General features: G+C 38.4%; 1 protein-coding gene across 4 annotated transcripts in view; it reads left to right on the top strand.

Annotated features, from left to right (window-relative positions):
• Positions 1–3172: 3172 nt before the first annotated feature.
• LOC149217095 (uncharacterized) overlaps positions 3173–18066 on the top strand; it is a 65267-nt gene continuing 50373 nt past the window's right edge. For 2 of the 4 annotated variants that reach the window (XR_016251228.1, XM_089392942.1), the window contains exon 1: positions 13512–14554. Coding sequence is in view for 1 of the 4 variants with exons in the window: in XM_089392942.1 (XP_089249068.1) it covers positions 14545–14554 (10 nt within the window). In the remaining 3 variants the exon portion in view is untranslated. The other 2 variants (XM_089392940.1, XM_089392941.1) reach the window with 2 other exon arrangements.

Below are 18066 nucleotides of genomic sequence, written 5' to 3'. Positions count from 1 at the left end.
AGGAATAAGATTAGCTGGACTTCATGGAGAGAGAGGTGTGCCCAATACTATAGTTGTACTGTGTTTGCTAATGAAAATGGAATGAGAATATAGTATATCGGAGTAGGAGCATGACAGAAGGAAAAGATATAGCAGTAGAAGTGCCAGAAGGAAAAGATATAGGAGTCAAAGTGTGATCAATGTTCTCCAAACAGTGAACTTACACTGCTATATCTTCTCCTCCTTGCAATTTTACCAACGATCGTCAATTCATAGAGCAATTGCCTGGTCTTCTGACTAAACATGTATTGGTCACTTGGTTTTTGATATCCTCCAACCACTTTTTTTATTGTGATCAAGAATGACATTCTTATATTGCTTTCTCTGGCTCCAATTGAAATCAAAATCTACACAATTGAGCATGACATATAGTCAAGGGAAACTGCTCTCTGGGACTTTCCAGAGAGCAGGAGCATGGCATAAGGAAAATATATAGCAGTAAAAGTTCCAGAAGGAAAAGATATTGCAGTCAAATTGCACTCATTGTTCTTCCAACAGTGAGCGGTGAGCTTTTACTGCTATATATTTTCCTCCTTGCAATTTTACCAATGATCACCAATCCAAATAACACTTGCCCAATCTTCTGATTAAACATGCACTGGTCACTTGGTTTCTGATATCTTTTCCTTCTAGCAGTAGAAGCACCCAGAGGAAAAGATATAGCAGTCAAAGTGTGCTCATTGTTCTCTAAACAGTGAGTTTTTACTGCTATATCTTCCCTTCCTTGCAATTTTACCAACGATCACCAATCCATAGAGCACTTGCCCAGTCTTCTGACTAAACATGTATTGGTCACTTGGTTTTTGATATCCTCCAACCACTTCTTTTATTGTGATCAAGAAGGACATTCTTACATTGCTTTTTCTGGCTCAAATTGAAATCAAAATCTACACAATTGAGCTCGACAGATAGTCAAGGGAGCATGGCATAAGTAAAAGATATAGCAGTAAAAGTGCCAGAAGGAAAATATATATTAGGCAAAGCGTACTCGTTGTTCTCCAAACAGTGAGCTTTTATTGTTATATATTTTTCTCCTTGCAATTTTACCAATGGTCACCAATCCAAAGAACACTTGCCCAATCTTCTGATTAAACATGCATTGGTCACTTGATTTTTGATATCCTCCAACCGCTCATTTTATTGTGATCAAGGATGGCATTCTTACATTGCTATTTCTACTGATCAAGTTGAAATGCAAAATCTACACAATCGACCCTGACAGAAAGTGAAGGAAACCACCTCTGGGTCATTCCAGTGTGACTGGAGTGGGGCAGGTTGGAGCTGTTGTCACTCCACTCCATTTCTTCCCTGTTCTAATTTGTTCACGGCGCATTTGAGTTCACGCAAAGATATGCAGTGGGGTGACAACATCTCCAACTTCCCCATGTAAGAAGGACAGAACATGGACAAAGACGGTATGGTTTGGATAGTTTGCAGAGGAGCTGAGGACAGTGCTGCCATAATCAAAATCAGGACATCTTCAAATGGCTTCTGGTAAGCATTGATATCTCAAGCTTTTATATGCCATTAAATTCTAGCATTTAATTGTCTCAAACATTGAAATGAAGAAGAGAAAAGCATATAGAAAAATAAATAGAGAAAAACACATGCATTGTATGTTTTGATAAAAACAATGTGACATTCTTACATTGCTTTCTCTGGCTCAAATTGAAATCAAAATTTACAAAATTGAGCGTGACAGCTACTCAAGGGAGCATGGCATAAGTAAAAGATATAGCAGTAAAAGTGCCAGAAGGAAAATATATATCAGGCAAAATGTACTCATTGTTCTCGAAACAGTGAGCTTTTACTGTTATATATTTTCCTCCTTGCAATTTTACCAGTGATCACCAATCCACAATCCAAAGAACACTTGCCCTATGTTTTGATAAAAACAATGTGACATTCTTACATTGCTTTCTCTGGCTCAAATTGAAATCAAAATTTACAAAATTGAGCGTGACAGCTACTCAAGGTAGCATGGCATAAGTAAAAGATATAGCAGTAAAAGTGCCAGAAGGAAAATATATATCAGGCAAAGTGTACTCATTGTTCTCCAAACATTGAGCTTTTACTGTTATATATTTTCCTCCTTGCAATTTTACCATTGATCACCAATCCAAAGGACACTTGCCCAATCTTCTGATTAAACATGCATTGGTCACTTGATTTCTGATATCCTCCAACCGCTCATTTTATTGTGATCAAGGATGGCATTCTTACATTACCCTTTCTACTGTTCAAGTTGAAATGCAAAATCTACACAATTGACCCTGACAGAAAGTGAAGGAAACCACCTCTGGGTCATTCCAGTGTGACTGGAGTGGGGCAGGTTGGAGCTGTTATCACTCCACTCCATTTCTTCCCTGTTCTAATTTGTTGACGGGGCATTTGAGTTCACCCAAAGATATGGAGTGGGGTGATAGCATCTCCAACTTCCCCATGTAAGAAGGACAGTACATGGACAAGCGGTATGGGTTGGATAGTTTGCAGAGGAGCTGAGGACAGTGCTGCCATAATCAAAATCAGGACATCTTCAAATGGGTTCTGGTAAGCATCGATATCTCAAGCTTTTTAATATGCCATTAAATACTCATATCTGGCATTTAATTATTTCTAACATTGAAATGAAGAAGAGAAAAGCATATAGAAAAATAAACAGAGAAAAACACATGCATTGTATGTTTTGATAAAAGCAACGTGAAATTTTGTAAGTTACAAGGAAATGATATTCCTACTCGCATTTCCATGTTTCCATAAATGCATTGAAAAATATATCCATATGTTTTGTATGTCATAATAATATGTTTTCTATGTTCAATATGAACAAAGAAACGCATGGTCATGTTTCGTGAACAAAATATTCCAATGGTGGAATCGTGCTCGTACAGAAAAGCAGGGTCATGTATTTTTGTATGTTCCATAAAAACAAAGAAATGCATATTTATATTCTGTGAACAAAATGTTTTAATGAATTGACTGTGCTTTTATATAAAGCAAGAGAAGTATAGTATATCATATGTTGTATGTTACATTGTAATCTATTTTTGCACATTATTTCAATGTAGAGAAGTTCTAGTTTTCCCTTTGTTCTACTCTAGTTCCTTCATACAAATTTAAATTACAACTTTTTGTCTTCATACCTTGCTCTTATTTTTGATGTTTAAATTATTAAAACTACTTATTTTGAGATTAGTTTAATTTCATATATATATATATATATATATCTATGTTAAGAACTACTTGTTTTGAGATTAATTTGTTATTATAAATGTGGATATTTATATTATTTAAAACGATTGTTTCATGAAACAATATAATGTGGAATTTTTATTCTCTAAACTCTATTCTTCTTGTTTTCATTGAACAATTTGTTTTCCAAGGAAAAATTCAATTCTTGTGCAGCATCAAATGGAAATTGTGTTTGGTATTTCCTCTTGGGCTCACAAAAAGGCCCATGTGAAAAATGAGTTGTAATAAAGTTGTGAGAACTTCTGTAAACAATCATCATTTTACCCATTGTTCTTCTCTAGTTCCTTCATACAAATTTAAATTGTAACTTTTTGTCTTCATACCTTGCTCTTATTTTTGACGTTTAATTATTAAAACTACTTTAGTTTATTTTGATAAATGTATGTATATATATATATATTAAAAACTATTTGTTTTGAGATTAATTTGTTATTGTAGATGTGGATATTTTATTATTTAAAATGGCTGTTTGAAGAAACAATATAATGTGGAATATTTATTCTCTAGACTCTATGCTTCTTTTTTTCATTGAACAATTTGTTTTCCAAGGAAAAACGCAATTTTTGTGCAGCATCAAATGGAAATTGTGTTTGGTATTTTCTCTTGGGCTCACAAAATGCTCATGTGAAAAATAAGTTGTAATAAACCTCTGTAAATAGTCAGATCGACACATGCCTTAGATGATCATAATTGGTTAGACATTACAATGCCTTAATATGTGTGGACAATAGAGGATAGCTATTGAGTTATAAGAGGCATAAGAAATTGCAGATAATCTTTCTTTGGGAATTCCTTATAACAATCAATACCTATCTCATATTCTGATCCCCTTTTTTGATATTTAGAGAATTCACTTTTTGATGAAATTCCTTGTAAATACTCTAACAAGAGAACGTGGCAAATTTCCCTCCCAACTCCAAAACATGAAAAAGGACTGGTGCCATCTAAGTTCCTCATTGCTTTTCCAATTAATCTACTCCAGAACAACATTAATAAAGTTTATCTTTAGCCAATTGATGGTGCTAGGCCCAATTGCCTCCTTAAATTGCAAGCAATGATTATTGGAGAGAGATTGAGCCGCATTTTCCACACTTTACCATGATCCCCTTGACACAGTCCATGAAAATAACACATTTTTTAATGTTAAAATTGGCAACTAGGGCCAAACTCCATGTGGGGCATGTTATTAATGGCAACTGATATTTTGCTTGGATCTAGGATTGATCGAATGATCATCTGATTCCTATAAGTATTCATGGAGATATAAAAAAGGTCGGCTAGCAACCAAATAAATCCCACATGTGCTCAACGTTTTAGTATAAATAGAGGTGCCTTGAAAGTCATTTGGACACACTCACTTGGGATCTCTTTCTCTCTACTTGTCTTTGGGTTTTGGTGAGAGGGGAGATCCTAAGGGATAATGCTGCGCTAATGGAGAAATGTTCTACGCTATCTAGAGGGAGTGCCCTAGGCTCAACGCTCTGCCCTCATGAAGAAGCCCTAGATGCAGGAGGAAAGGAGATCTAGCACGGTGAAGGAGGCCTAACACTCGACCCTAACGTAGTCATATCATGCTCTAATCTATACAATGTTCTGGAAGGGTTTGAGACAACCCTTAGAGGCAGCAAAAGATATACCCTAACAGGAATAAGGAGGCTCCCATTCGCTGCCCTAACTTGCCCTCATACGCTGTCCAAAGGAGCCCTTATATGCTGCCTTAATCCGCTGTCATAAGGAGGCCTTAAGTATGCCCTAGCTGCAAATCTAAGGTAGGGTTACAACTGAGTAAATGTGCCCTAGTTGCAGATCTAAATGGAGACTTAGCCGCAGATGAAGGAGAGCTCTAGCAGTCGTTAAGGGAGAGGTCTGGCTGCAGTTAAAGGAGGCCTAAATCCGCAGCAAAGAGAGGCTAGATCCACAGCAAATGAGGAGACCTTTATTTAGCTAGGAGAGGAGGCCTAATCTACAGTCAAGAGGAGCTCCTATACCTTATCAAAGGCAAGTCCTAATCTGCCGTCAAACATAGCCAAGATCTGCATCAGAAATCTAAGTGTGTTGTAGGTGACAACATGGAAATGTGTGTTGTAATGATCAATACATGGACAACAAGGTACATCATGTCTAAATAGGGCAACTGCAAGCATGATGACAATGGGACAACAATGAAGCTTGGTGGAGTAAGCAAATTGGACAGCTGCAAGCATGATGACAATGGGATAGCAATGAAGCTTGGTGGAGCAAGCAATTAGGATGGCTGCAAGCATGATGACACATGGGACAGCTGCAAGCATGGTGAAGCATGGACATCAATAACATGGTGAAGCATGGATAGTAGTAGCATGGTAAAGCATGGATAGTAGCAAGTACATTGGGATAGTAGTATAGTACTTGGTGCAGCATGTACACAAAGCAGCAATGGTGCAACAAGCACATGGGTGACAACATGGTGCAGTAGTGGCACAAGGTACAATAGTGTCAAACACTGGGGTAGTAGTGTAGCACGGTGAGGTGCAGGATGATGACAAGCTGTAACACAATGATAGGTGAAGGAGTCACCTTGGAGAATCAGTTGAAGCAACTTGTCTTCAACTGATCTCATGTATCATCTTTTTAGAGATGATATATATGCTCCTATCTAGACAAGTCAAAATGCTGTCTTCTGTTGTAAATTTACTATCTCTTTCTCTATCTCTCTGCTGAACTATTGAAGAACATATAAGAAGAATTGATCAAAGGGTTTCCCCACATTGGGGTTTGTCCCTGGTTAGTGCCACATCTTGTGTCCTCTTGTCTTGGCTTGTCTTTTGCGATTTATGTTGATGTTCTATCTGCAATTTACTTTAATGCTGATGTGATTGCTAATCTGGAAAATATATTGAGCTAACTATGAAATTGAATTAAATTTCTCTAAGCATAGAACATACCTAAACTTAACATTTTATCTATAGATACTTCATTGACTATTCTTGGAGCTTTGTGCTTTGCAATAGACTTATTCCCTTCATGGGAGAACCTTACTTGATGAGTTATTTGAAAAGGAGGAACAATAATGTCTTGAAATATCTTCAACTTTTGCGCAAGCCAAAGCACCCATGAGATAACTAGCAAGAGCACTGTGTGACTTGATAGAGATTTGTGATTCCTCCAAGATATTTTTATGCTAGGCGCAACACCACCAATAAAAGACAATCTTTCCAGATCTCTTTGGTAAATAGATAGTGAATTAGGGGATGATCCACAAAGTCTGCTGCAACATTACATAATGTGCATGTACCCAACTCTTGCCTGGACCAATTTTGTGATGTGTTGTTCCATGTCAAAATTTTCGTATTTGAAGCTTAACCGAAAGAAGAGTTTGATATTGAGTTGTAACTTCATTTTATTCTCTATGTACTTTTCCACCACCACACCTTATTCCTTGATCCTTGTTGATAAACATGGCTTTATGCTCATGCTTTCCAGTATATTCTCTTGGAACTGTACTCATAGAGCACGACAATCTTTTTGCCTTCTCCTCCCCCGAAGACTGATAGAGCTTGGTTGCAATCGTTAAGATGACAGTCTGTCTTCTTTCCCTCGAGTCTGATAGAGCTTAGTTGTAATCATTGAGCACAAGTCTTCCTTTTCCTAGTCTCATAATGTTTAGTTGTAATCAATGCGTGTAATCCTCCTAATCATGCTCCCCTTGCCTTCCGAGATCAATATAGAAGCTGACTTTCAACCATGTGCTATAAATTAGATTGATTTGGATTCCTAACACGTGCCAAAGAAAAAATCCCTTTTAAATGAAGCATTTCTATTAAGATATTTGAAGGTCTAACTTGTATTGTGTAGAAATTTTTGTGATATAGTAGTTTAATGCAAATTAAAAATTTCACCGCTTTGACCATAGGTTTGCAATCTTCTTGGAAATCCATGCCAAGGAGTTTTGATTCCAGCCCTCGAGCAAAAATCTTATTGTGCATAAACCAGATCTAAAAAGCCTTGATCAATCTTCTTCTATTTCTTTGTTAAATCAGTTATGTCAAATCAACAACACGCATATATTTGTAAATAATGAATCATGAAGAACATAGATGGTCTGAAAGAAAATATGCAATTTACACAGACATTGAACAACCAAAAACTTCATTAATTTGCCTAAGGTAAAGTTGTACACCATAGTCTTATAACGAGGTTGGTGCAATCCACTAGCTCTCCAAACCATAACTAGGAGAAATCAAGAAAAACCTTAGCTTAATAAAGGTGTGAAACATGCATTAATCAATAAAGATGTTAATTTTAGGTATTTTCTATGCTTAGAGCAATTTATTTCAATTTTCATAGTTAGCTCAATATCTCTTCCAGATTAGCAATCACATCAGCATTAAAGTAAACTGCAGATAGAACATAAACATAAATTGCAGAAGACAAGCCAAGACAAGAGGACACAAGATGTGGCGCTAGCCAGGGACAAACCCCAATGTGGAGAAACCCTTGATCAATTCTTCTTATATGTTCTTCAATAGTTCAACAGAGAAAGAGAGAGAGATAGTAAATTTACAACGTAAGTCAACACTTTGACTTATCTAGATAAGAGAATAGATCATCTCTAAGAAGATGATACATGAGATTAGTTGAAGATATGCTGCTTCAACTGATTCTCCAAGGTGACTCCTTCACCTATCATTGTGCTGCATCTCGTCGTCACCCTGCACCATACTGCACCCATCATCACAATGTTGGACCTTATGACCATGTTGTACACATCGTACTGCTGCACCTTGCTGCATTGTTGTCCTAGTGTTTAGCATTGTTGTACCTTGTGCCATTGCAGCACCATGTTGTCACCCATGTGCTTGCTGCACCAAGTACCATACTGCTGTCCCAATGTGGTTGCAACACTATGCTTGCTGCACCTTGTTGTTGTCCCATGTACCATATTATTGCAGCACCATGAACTTGCTGCACTAAATATTAGATGTCCCATGTATCTCTGCTGCACAATGTCACAATGTCATTGATCATTGTGCTGTCCCATCATTGTGCTGTCCAATGAGTTTGCAACAACATGTACCTTTGCTGCCATGTCACAATGTCATCGCTGTCCATGGATCTTTGCAGCACTATGTAGCCTTGTTGTCCATGCATCTTTGCATCACTTATGTAGCCTTGCTGTCCATGCATCTTTGCAGCACTATCTAGCCTCGCTGTCCATGCATCTTTACAACACTTACGGAGCCTTGCTGTCCATGCATCTTTGCAGCACTATCTAGCCTTGATGTCCATGTTTTGTAGCACTTATGTAGCCTTGCTGTCCATGCATCTTTGCAACACTTATGTAGCCTTGCTGTCCAAGCATTTTTGCAGCTCTAAACTGTACCTAGAAACAACGTTTAGGGATGCCTTTAGCACAACATTTAGGGCTGCCTTAGAACAACGTTTAGGGCTGCCTTTAGGACAACATTTAGGGTTGCCTTAGAACAACGTTGAGGGCTACCTTTAGGATAACGTTAGGGCTGCCTTAGAACAACGTTTAGGGCTGCCTTCTTTGCTATGGCTAGGGCAACCTTTTTTCCTCCAACGTCTAGGGCTCCCACTCCAGATTTCTCTTCCACTAAAACCCAAGACAAGTGGAGAGAAATCAGTTTGTGTAGAAATGACTATGAAGTCATCTCCTTTTATACTAAAACGTTGAGCGCATGTGGGGTTTATTTGGTTGCTGGCCAACCTTGACGAATTGTCTTATAACACAAATAAATTCATAACTCCATGAATACTTATCAGAATCGGATGATCTTTAGATCAATACTACACCTCTCGATGAGAGGAGTCCAAGAAAAATATCAGTTGCCATAAATAAGATGACCCACATGGAGTTTGGCCCTAGTTGCCAATTTTAACACTCCCTCTCAACTAGGGAGAACTCCATCCGCTGATCCATTTGTCCGACTGTACTATCTCTGCCATCAGTGCCCTACACTACTCTGCTCTGCTCTGTTGAGCTCTGTTCTGTTTTGCTTTGCTCTGCTAAGCTCTACTCTGCTGAATCATGAAGAAGAAGAATTGATCGAGAATGTCTCATACCATTCTCTATTGACTCGAAGTCAATTCCATATGAAGAGGGTGTGTCATACCACTCTTACTGATCCGAAGTCAACTTCATTTATCCCAGATCAGTTTCATTGATCCCAGATCAATGGAGGTCATCCTAGCATATAGGGAGTGCGGTAGATACAACGATGCGTCCATTGATAGTACTAATAATGCTCCTTAACCCCATTTCCCTACTCATTGATCAGATGAGAGGTACTTCCCATGAGTCCCAGACTGCATGGGTAGGATGCCTCGACAAGAGAACTAATCATTCTGTCCATAGGAGAATGAATCATCCTGTCCCACAGTCGCCATGGGAGAACTAATCATCTCGGCCCCAGGAGAACTAATCATCCTGTTCCACAGTCCCCATGGGAGAACTGATCATCCCGACCCATAGGAGAACTAATCATGCTGTTCCACAGTCGCCACGGGATATAACAGGGAAGGCTGAGCCATTCACCCTGTACACAATGCACCATTAGGGGAGGGTGAGTCGTCCTATGGTCGCGTGTTGCTCCAGTAAGTACCCCAAGCCCCTCGGAGTTCCCAGAGCTCAATGCATGCAACATGAAGGACCCTTATAAGAAGGTCTCTCAATAACTCCAAGTCGTTCGGGGAAAGTCATAGATTTGACCTTTACCCGGGGCTTTGACAAAAGGTCCGCGACTTGTACATCAATCTCAATGCGATGGAGCCTCCTCGCTCATCGACTTACCATATCCGAGATAAGGTAGTATCTGATGTCTATCTGCTGGAGCAATCATCGAATATGGGATTCCTCAACAAGCGAATCCCCCGTTGGTTGTTACAGAGGATCACAGTGGTATTCATCATGTGCACAAAACAACTCACTGAAGAGCTTCCACAACCAGGCAGCTTCATACGAGATCATACTCGTAGCTATGTATTCGGTCTTGGTGGTGCTTATAGAAACCGACCTTTGCTTCCTGCTCATCCACGATATCGAAGCAAAATCCAAAGAGAACCAGCACTGAGAAGTGCTCTAATGATCCTCCACACCGCCTCCTTAGTCAGCATTTGAATAATCATGCAGCTTCATATTTTCGGTAGCGTATCTCAATCTATGAGAGATTGTGCCCTGAAGATATCTCAAAAGATTCTTGGCACCAATCCAGTGAGGCTCAATCAAACATGAGCTCACTATGCTAGCTGGAAGACATATATCCGGACAAAAGTTCACCAAGAACATCAATGCGAATGAGTTTATGAAACTCAGAGGCATTTCCCAAATTTGGTCCGGCACCACTACCATATAACTTTTGAAAGTTAAGATCCATGAGGTAGTCAAGGGCTTGCAGTTTACTATTCCACATATGGAATCCAACTCCCTTGTACTTCTGCAAATGAGAGGGTTTGCACCTGTCAGAAATAGGTCGTCCTCAGAAGGTGCCGGTATGAGAGGTCTATCATCCACAACCTTTGAGCAATGGTTTGGATCAGTTTCACTCCTAGTGAATCTCAGCTTCATCATACTGTTATCAATCCTCTCATACTATGACTGGGGTGTTTTGCTTCAAGCCATAGAGGGTTTTCTTCCACTTGTATACATGAGATTCTTGATCATGAATCTCAAACTCCTCGGGTTGTTCCAAACTTGTGGACTTGCTACATGAGGGAAATGGTCCCCTTGTAAGATTTTCCCTTGTTACATCTCGGACATGTACCTTTATGCTCTTATTGAATTTAGGCATCCTTGTCACCATCTGACTCAGATCAGGTAGGGCTCCATAATAAGTAGACCTCTAGTGCTATAGATGAGATGTGACAACTGACATGGTCTCCAATGGACCATCTTGCAACTTGATACAAAGTTCCAACCTTGAACCCATGAGTAAAAGCATCTTCAAAAATTCTATTTTCAAACACGTACCTTTTCATCGATGAATGCCACCCTGAAACCTTTGACTTGCATTGCCGAAATGGACACCAGGTTCTTCTTGCGATCGGGTACATAAAGAGATTCTTGTAAATGAATTGAGTTACCCTCATTTAATCTAGGGGTAACATTCCCTACACCCTTTCCGGGATAGGTGGCATCGGCTCCAAGTATAATCTCACACTTCCTTAGCAAAGAAGGATTTTTGAATGGTAATGCCACCAACACTATACCTAATGGATATTCATATCTTTGTTTGCAAATGTTCCTAGTGTCTTTGGGTGCCATTACATGGTTTGATAGCTGTAATCATAAGTGATAGGGCTGAAACATCTTCTTTGGCCATTTAAAATTACAGCACTTATCAGGCTGGGTGCCATTACATGGTTTGATAGCTGTAATCATAAGTGATCGGGCTGAAGCATCTTCTTTGGCCATTTAAAATTGCAGCACTTATCAGTGTGAACTGTCCTGCAAAAGGAAAATCAATCCAAGTGTTAATTTTAATGACCTAGCTACCTATGAGCCCTGTCTTTTGTGGAGACTGCCAGCCATATATGTAGATAGATTGATAGATGTTAGTATGAGAAACTACACTGCATTTTATTGAGTGAAGGAACGAATGCAGAGGATGTGATTACATGGTAGGCAGTGACTGTGCCTAGTATCTACAGACTTTCTAGATATAAACTTGATTTGCATATCAAATTTGTTTGACAGATGTACCTTTTTGGAATGAAATGCTGAAATTGTCATCGCGGAAGGAATAAGATTAGCTGGACTTCATGGAGAGAGAGGTGTGCCCAGGACTATAGTTGTACTGTGTTTGCTAATGAAAATGGAATGAGAATATAGTATATCGGAGTAGGAGCATGACAGAAGGAAAAGATATAGCAGTAGAAGTGCCAAAAGGAAAAGGTATAGGAGTCAAAGTGTGATCAATGTTCTCCAAACAGTGAACTTACACTGCTATATCTTCTCCTCCTTTCAATTTTACCAACTCGCCAATTCATAGAGCAATTGCCTGGTCTTCTGACTAAACATGTATTGGTCACTTGGTTTTTGATATCCTCCAACCACATTTTTTTATTGTGATCAAGAATGACATTCTTACATTGCTTTTTCTGGCTCCAATTGAAATCAAAATCTACACAATTGAGCATGACATATAGTCAAGGGAAACTGCTCTCTGGGACTTTGCAGTCAAATTGCACTCATTGTTCTCCCAACAGTGAGCGGTGAGCTTTCACTGCTATATATTTCCCTCCTTGCAATTTTACCAATGATCACCAATCCAAATAACACTTGACCAATCTTCTGATTAAACATGCACTGGTCACTTGGTTTCTTATATCTTTTCCTTCTAGCAGTAGAAGCACCAGGAGGAAAAGATATAGCAATCAAAGTGTGCTCATTGTTCTCCAAACAGTGATTTTTTACTGCTATATCTTCTCTTCCTCGCAATTTTACCAACGATCACCAATCCATAGAGCACTTGCCCAGTCTTCTGACTAAACTAAACATGTATTGGTCACTTGGTTTTTGATATCCTCCAACCACTTCTTTTATTGTGATCAAGAATGACATTCATGCATTGCTTTCTCTGGCTCAAATTGAAATCAAAATCTACACAATTGAGCGTGACAGATAGTCAAGGGAGCATGGCATAAGTAAAAGATATAGCAGTAAAAGTGCCAGAAGGAAAATATATATTGGGCAAAGTGTACTCATTGTTCTCCAAACAGTGAGCTTTTACTGTTATTTATTTTCCTCCTTGCAATTTTACCAATGGTCACCAATCCAAAGAACACTTGCCCAATCTTCTGATTAAACATGCATTGGTCACTTGATTTTTGATATCCTCCAACCGCTCATTTTATTGTGATCAAGGATGGCATTCTTACATTGCTCTTTCTACTGCTCAAGTTGAAATGTAAAATCTACACAATCGACCCTGACAGAAAGTGAAGGAAACCACCTCTGGGTCATTCCAGTGTGACTGGAGTGGGGCAGGTTGGAGCTGTTGTCACTCCACTCCGTTTCTTCCCTGTTCTAATTTGTTCACGACGCATTTGAGTTCACCCAAAGATATGGAGTGGGGTGACAACATCTCCAACTTCCCCATGTAAGAAGGACAGAACATGGACAAAGACGGTATGGGTTGGATAGTTTGCAGAGGAGCTGAGGACAGTGCTGCCATAATCAAAATCAGGACATCTTCAAATGGCTTCTGGTAAGTATTGATATCTCAAGCTTTTATATGCCATTAAATTCTAGCATTTAATTGTCTCAAACATTGAAATGAAGAAGATAAAAGCATATAGAAAAATAAATAGAGAAAAACACATGCATTGTATGTTTTTATCAAAACAACGTGACATTCTTACATTGCTTTCTCTGGCTCAAATTGAAATCAAAATTTACAAAATTGAGCATGACAGCTACTCAAGGGAGCATGGCATAAGTAAAAGATATAGCAGTAAAAGTGCCAGAAGGAAAATATATATCAGGCAAAGTGTACTCATTGTTCTCCAAACAGTGAGCTTTTACTGTTTATGTTTTCCTCCTTGCAATTTTACCAGTGATCACCAATCCACAATCCAAAGAACACTTGCCCTATGTTTTGATAAAAACAATGTGACATTCTTACATTGCTTTCTCTGGCTCAAATTAAAATCAAAATTTACAGAATTGAGCGTGACAGCTAGTCAAGGGAGCATGGCATAAGTAAAAGATATAGCAGTAAAAGTGCCAGAAGGAAAATATATATCAGGCAAAGTGTACTCATTGTTCTCCAAACATTGAGCTTTTACTGTTATATATTTTCCTCCTTGCAATTTTACCATTGATCACCAATCCAAAGAACACTTGCCCTTTTTTCTGATTAAACATGCATTGGTCACTTGATTTCTGATATGCTCCAACCGCTCATTTTATTGTGATCAAGGATGGCATTCTTACATTACCTTTTCTACTGTTCAAGTTGAAATGCAAAATCTACACAATCGACCCTGACAGAAAGTGAAGGAAACCACCTCTGGGTCATTCCAGTGTGACTGGAGTGGGGCAGGTTGGAGCTGTTATCACTCCACTCCATTTCTTCCCTGTTATAATTTGTTGACGGGGCATTTGAGTTCACCCAAAGATATGGAGTGGGGTGGTAGCATCTCCAACTTCCCCATGTAAGAAGGACAGTACATGGACAGGCGGTATGGGTTGGATAGTTTGCAGAGGAGCTGAGGACAGTGCTGCCATAATCAAAATCAGGACATCTTCAAATGGCTTCTGGTAAGCATAGATATCTCAAGCTTTTATATGCCATTAAATTCTAGCATTTAATTATCTCAAACATTGAAATGAATAAGAAAAAAGCATATAGAGAAATAAATAGAGAAAAACACATGCATTGTATGTTTTGAACTTTTGATAAAAGCAATGTGAAATTTTGTAAGTTACAAGGAAATGATATTCCTACTCGCATTTCCATGTTTCCATAAATGCATTGAAAAATATATCCATATGTTTTGTATGTTATAATAATATGTTTTCCATGTTCAATATGAACAAAGAAACGCATGGTCATGTTTTGCGAACAAAATATTCCAATGGTGGAATCGTGCTCGTCCAGAAAAGCAGTGTCATGTATTTTTTGTATGTTCCATAAAAACAAAGAAATGCATATTTATATTCTGTGAACAAAATATTCTAATGAATGGACTGTGCTTCTATAAAGCAAGAGAAGTATAGTATATCATATGTTGTATGTTACATTGTAATCTATTTTTGCACGTTATTTCAATGTAGAGAAGTTCTATTTTTCCCTTCGTTCTTCTCTAGTTCCTTCAGACAAATTTAAATTACACTTTTTGTCTTCATACCCTGCCTTTATTTTTGATGTTTAAATTATTAAAACTACTTATTTTGAGATTAGTTTATTTTCATATATATATATATATATATATATGTTAAAAACTACTTGTTTTGAGATTAATTTGTTATTATAAATGTGGATATTTATATTATTTAAAATTATTGTTTCATGAAACAATATAATGTGGAATATTTATTCTCTAAACTCTATTCTTCTTTTTTTCATTGACCAATTTGTTTTCCAAGGAAAAATGCAATTTTTGTGCAGCATCAAATGGAAATTGTGTTTGGTATTTCTTCTTGGGCTCACAAAAAGGCCCATTTGAAAAATGAGCTGTAATAAAGTTGAGAGAACTTCTGTAAACAATCATCATTTTACCCATTGTTCTTCTCTAGTTCCTTCATACAAATTTAAATTGCAACTTTTTGTCTTCATACCTTGCTCTTATTTTTGCCGTTTAATAATTAAAACTACTTTAGTTTATTTTGATAAATGTATATATATATTAAAAACTACTTGTTTTGATATTAATTTGTTATTATAAATGTGGATATTTATATTATTTAAAATGGCTGTTTCATGAAACAATATAATGTGGAATATTTATTCTCTAGACTCTATGCTTCTTTTTTTCATTGAACAATTTGTTTTCCAAGGGAAAACACAATTTTTGTGCAACGTCAAATGGAAATTGTGTTTGGTATTTCCTCTTGGGCTCACAAAAGGCTCATGTGAAAAAAAAGTTGTAATAAACCTCTGTAAATAGTCATATCGACACATGCCCTAGATGATCATAATTGGTTAGACATTACAATGCCTCAATATGCGTGGACAATAGAGGATAGTTATTGAGTTATAAGGGGCATGAAAAATTGCAGATAATCTTTTCTTTGGGAATTCCTTATAACAATCAATACCAATCTCACATTCTGATCCCATTTTTTGATATTTAGAGAATTCACTTTTTGATGAAATTCCTTGTAAATACTCTAACAAGAGAACGTGGCAAATTTCCCTCCCAACTCCAAAACATGAAAAAGGACTGGTGCCATCTAAGTTCCTCATTGCTTTTCCAATTAATCTACTCCAGAACAACATTAATAAAGTTTATCTTTAGCTAATTGATGGTGCTAGGCCCAATTGCCTCCTTGAACTGCAAGCAATGATTATCGAAGAAAGATTGAGCCACATTTTCCACACTTTACCACGATCCCCTTGACATAGGCCATGAAAATAACCCATTTTTTAATGTTAAAATTGGCAACTAGGGCCAAACTCCATGTGGGTCATGTTATGATCATCCTGGCCCACAGGAGAACTAATCAAGCTGTTCCACAGTCGCCACAGGATATCACAGGGAAGGCTGAGCCATTCACCCTATACACAACGCACCATTAGGGGAGGGTGAGTCGTCCTATGGTCGTGTGTTGCTCCAGTAAGTACCCCAAGCCCCTTGGAGCTTGCAGAGCTCAATGCATGCAACATGAAGGACCCTTATAAGAAGGTCTCTCAACGACTCCAAGGCGTTCGGGAAAGTCACAGATTTGACCTTTTCCCGGGGCTTTGACAAAAAGTTTGCGACTTGTACATGAGTCTCAATGCGATGGAGCCTCCTTGCTCATCGACTTACCATATCCGAGATAAGGTAGTATCTGATGTCTATCTGTTGGAGCAATCATCGAATATGGGATTCCTCAACAATCGAATCCCCCCTTGGTTGTTATAGAGGATCACAGTGGTATTCATCATGTGTACAAAACAACTCACTAAAGAGCTTCCACAACCAGGAAGCTTCATACGAGATCATACTCGTAGCTATGTATTCGGTCTCGGTGGTGCTTATAGCAACCAACTTTTGCTTCTTGCTCATCCACGTTATCGAAGCAAAATCCAAAGAGAACCAGCACTGAGAAGTGCTCTACTGATCCTCCACACTGCGTGCTTAGTCAGCATTCGAATAATCATGCAGCGTCATATTTTCGGCAGTGTATCTCAATCTATGAGAGATTATGCCTTGAAGATATCTCAAAAGATTCTTGGCACCAATCCAGTGAGGCTCAATCAAACATGAGCTCACTATGCTAGCTGCAAAACACATATCCGGACAGAAGTTCACCAAGAACATCAATACGAATGAGTTTATGAAACTCAGAAGCATTTCCCAAATCTGGTTCGGCATCACTACCATATAACTTTTGAAAGTTAAGGTCCACGAGGTAGTCACTGGCTTGCAGTTTACTATTCCACATCCGGAATCCAACTCCCTCTTACTTCTACAAATGAGATGGTCTGCACCTGTCAGAAATAGGTCGTCCTCAGAAGGTGCCGGTATGAGAGGTCTATCATCCACAACCTTTGAGCAATGGTTTGGATCAGTTTCACTCCTAGTGAATCTCAGTTTCATCAGACTGTTATCAATCCTCTCATACTACGACTGAGGTGTTTTGCTTCAAGCCATAGAGGGCTTTCTTCCACTTGTATACATGAGATTCCTGATCATGAATCTCAAACTCCTCGGGTTGTTCCAAACTTGTGGACCTGCTACACGAGGGGAATGGTCCCCTCGTAAGATTTTGCCTTGGTACATCTCGGACATGTACCTTTATGCTCTTCTTGAATTGAGGCATCCCTGTCACCATCTGACTCACATCGGGTAGGGCCCCATAATAAGTAGACCTCTAGTGCTATAGATGAGATGTGACAACTGACATGGTCTCCAATGGACCATATTGCAACTTGATACAAATTTCCAACCCTGAACCCATGAGTAAAAGCATCTTAAAAAATTCTATTTTCAAACATGTACCTTTTCATCGATGAATGCCACCCTAAAACCTTTGACTTCCGTTGCCGAAATGGACACCAGGTTCTTCTTGCGATTAGGTACATGAAGAGATTCTTGTAAATGAATCGAATTACCCTCATTTAA

The sequence above is a fragment of the Pinus tabuliformis genome, chromosome 1_1 (genome assembly GCF_031772625.1).
Source record: "Pinus tabuliformis cultivar Carrire ecotype Pingquan chromosome 1_1, CPIR1, whole genome shotgun sequence".
Lineage (NCBI taxonomy): Eukaryota > Viridiplantae > Streptophyta > Pinopsida > Pinales > Pinaceae > Pinus > Pinus tabuliformis.
Note: the sequence above shows the minus strand (reverse complement) of the source record. Positions and strands in the feature narration are given on the sequence as shown.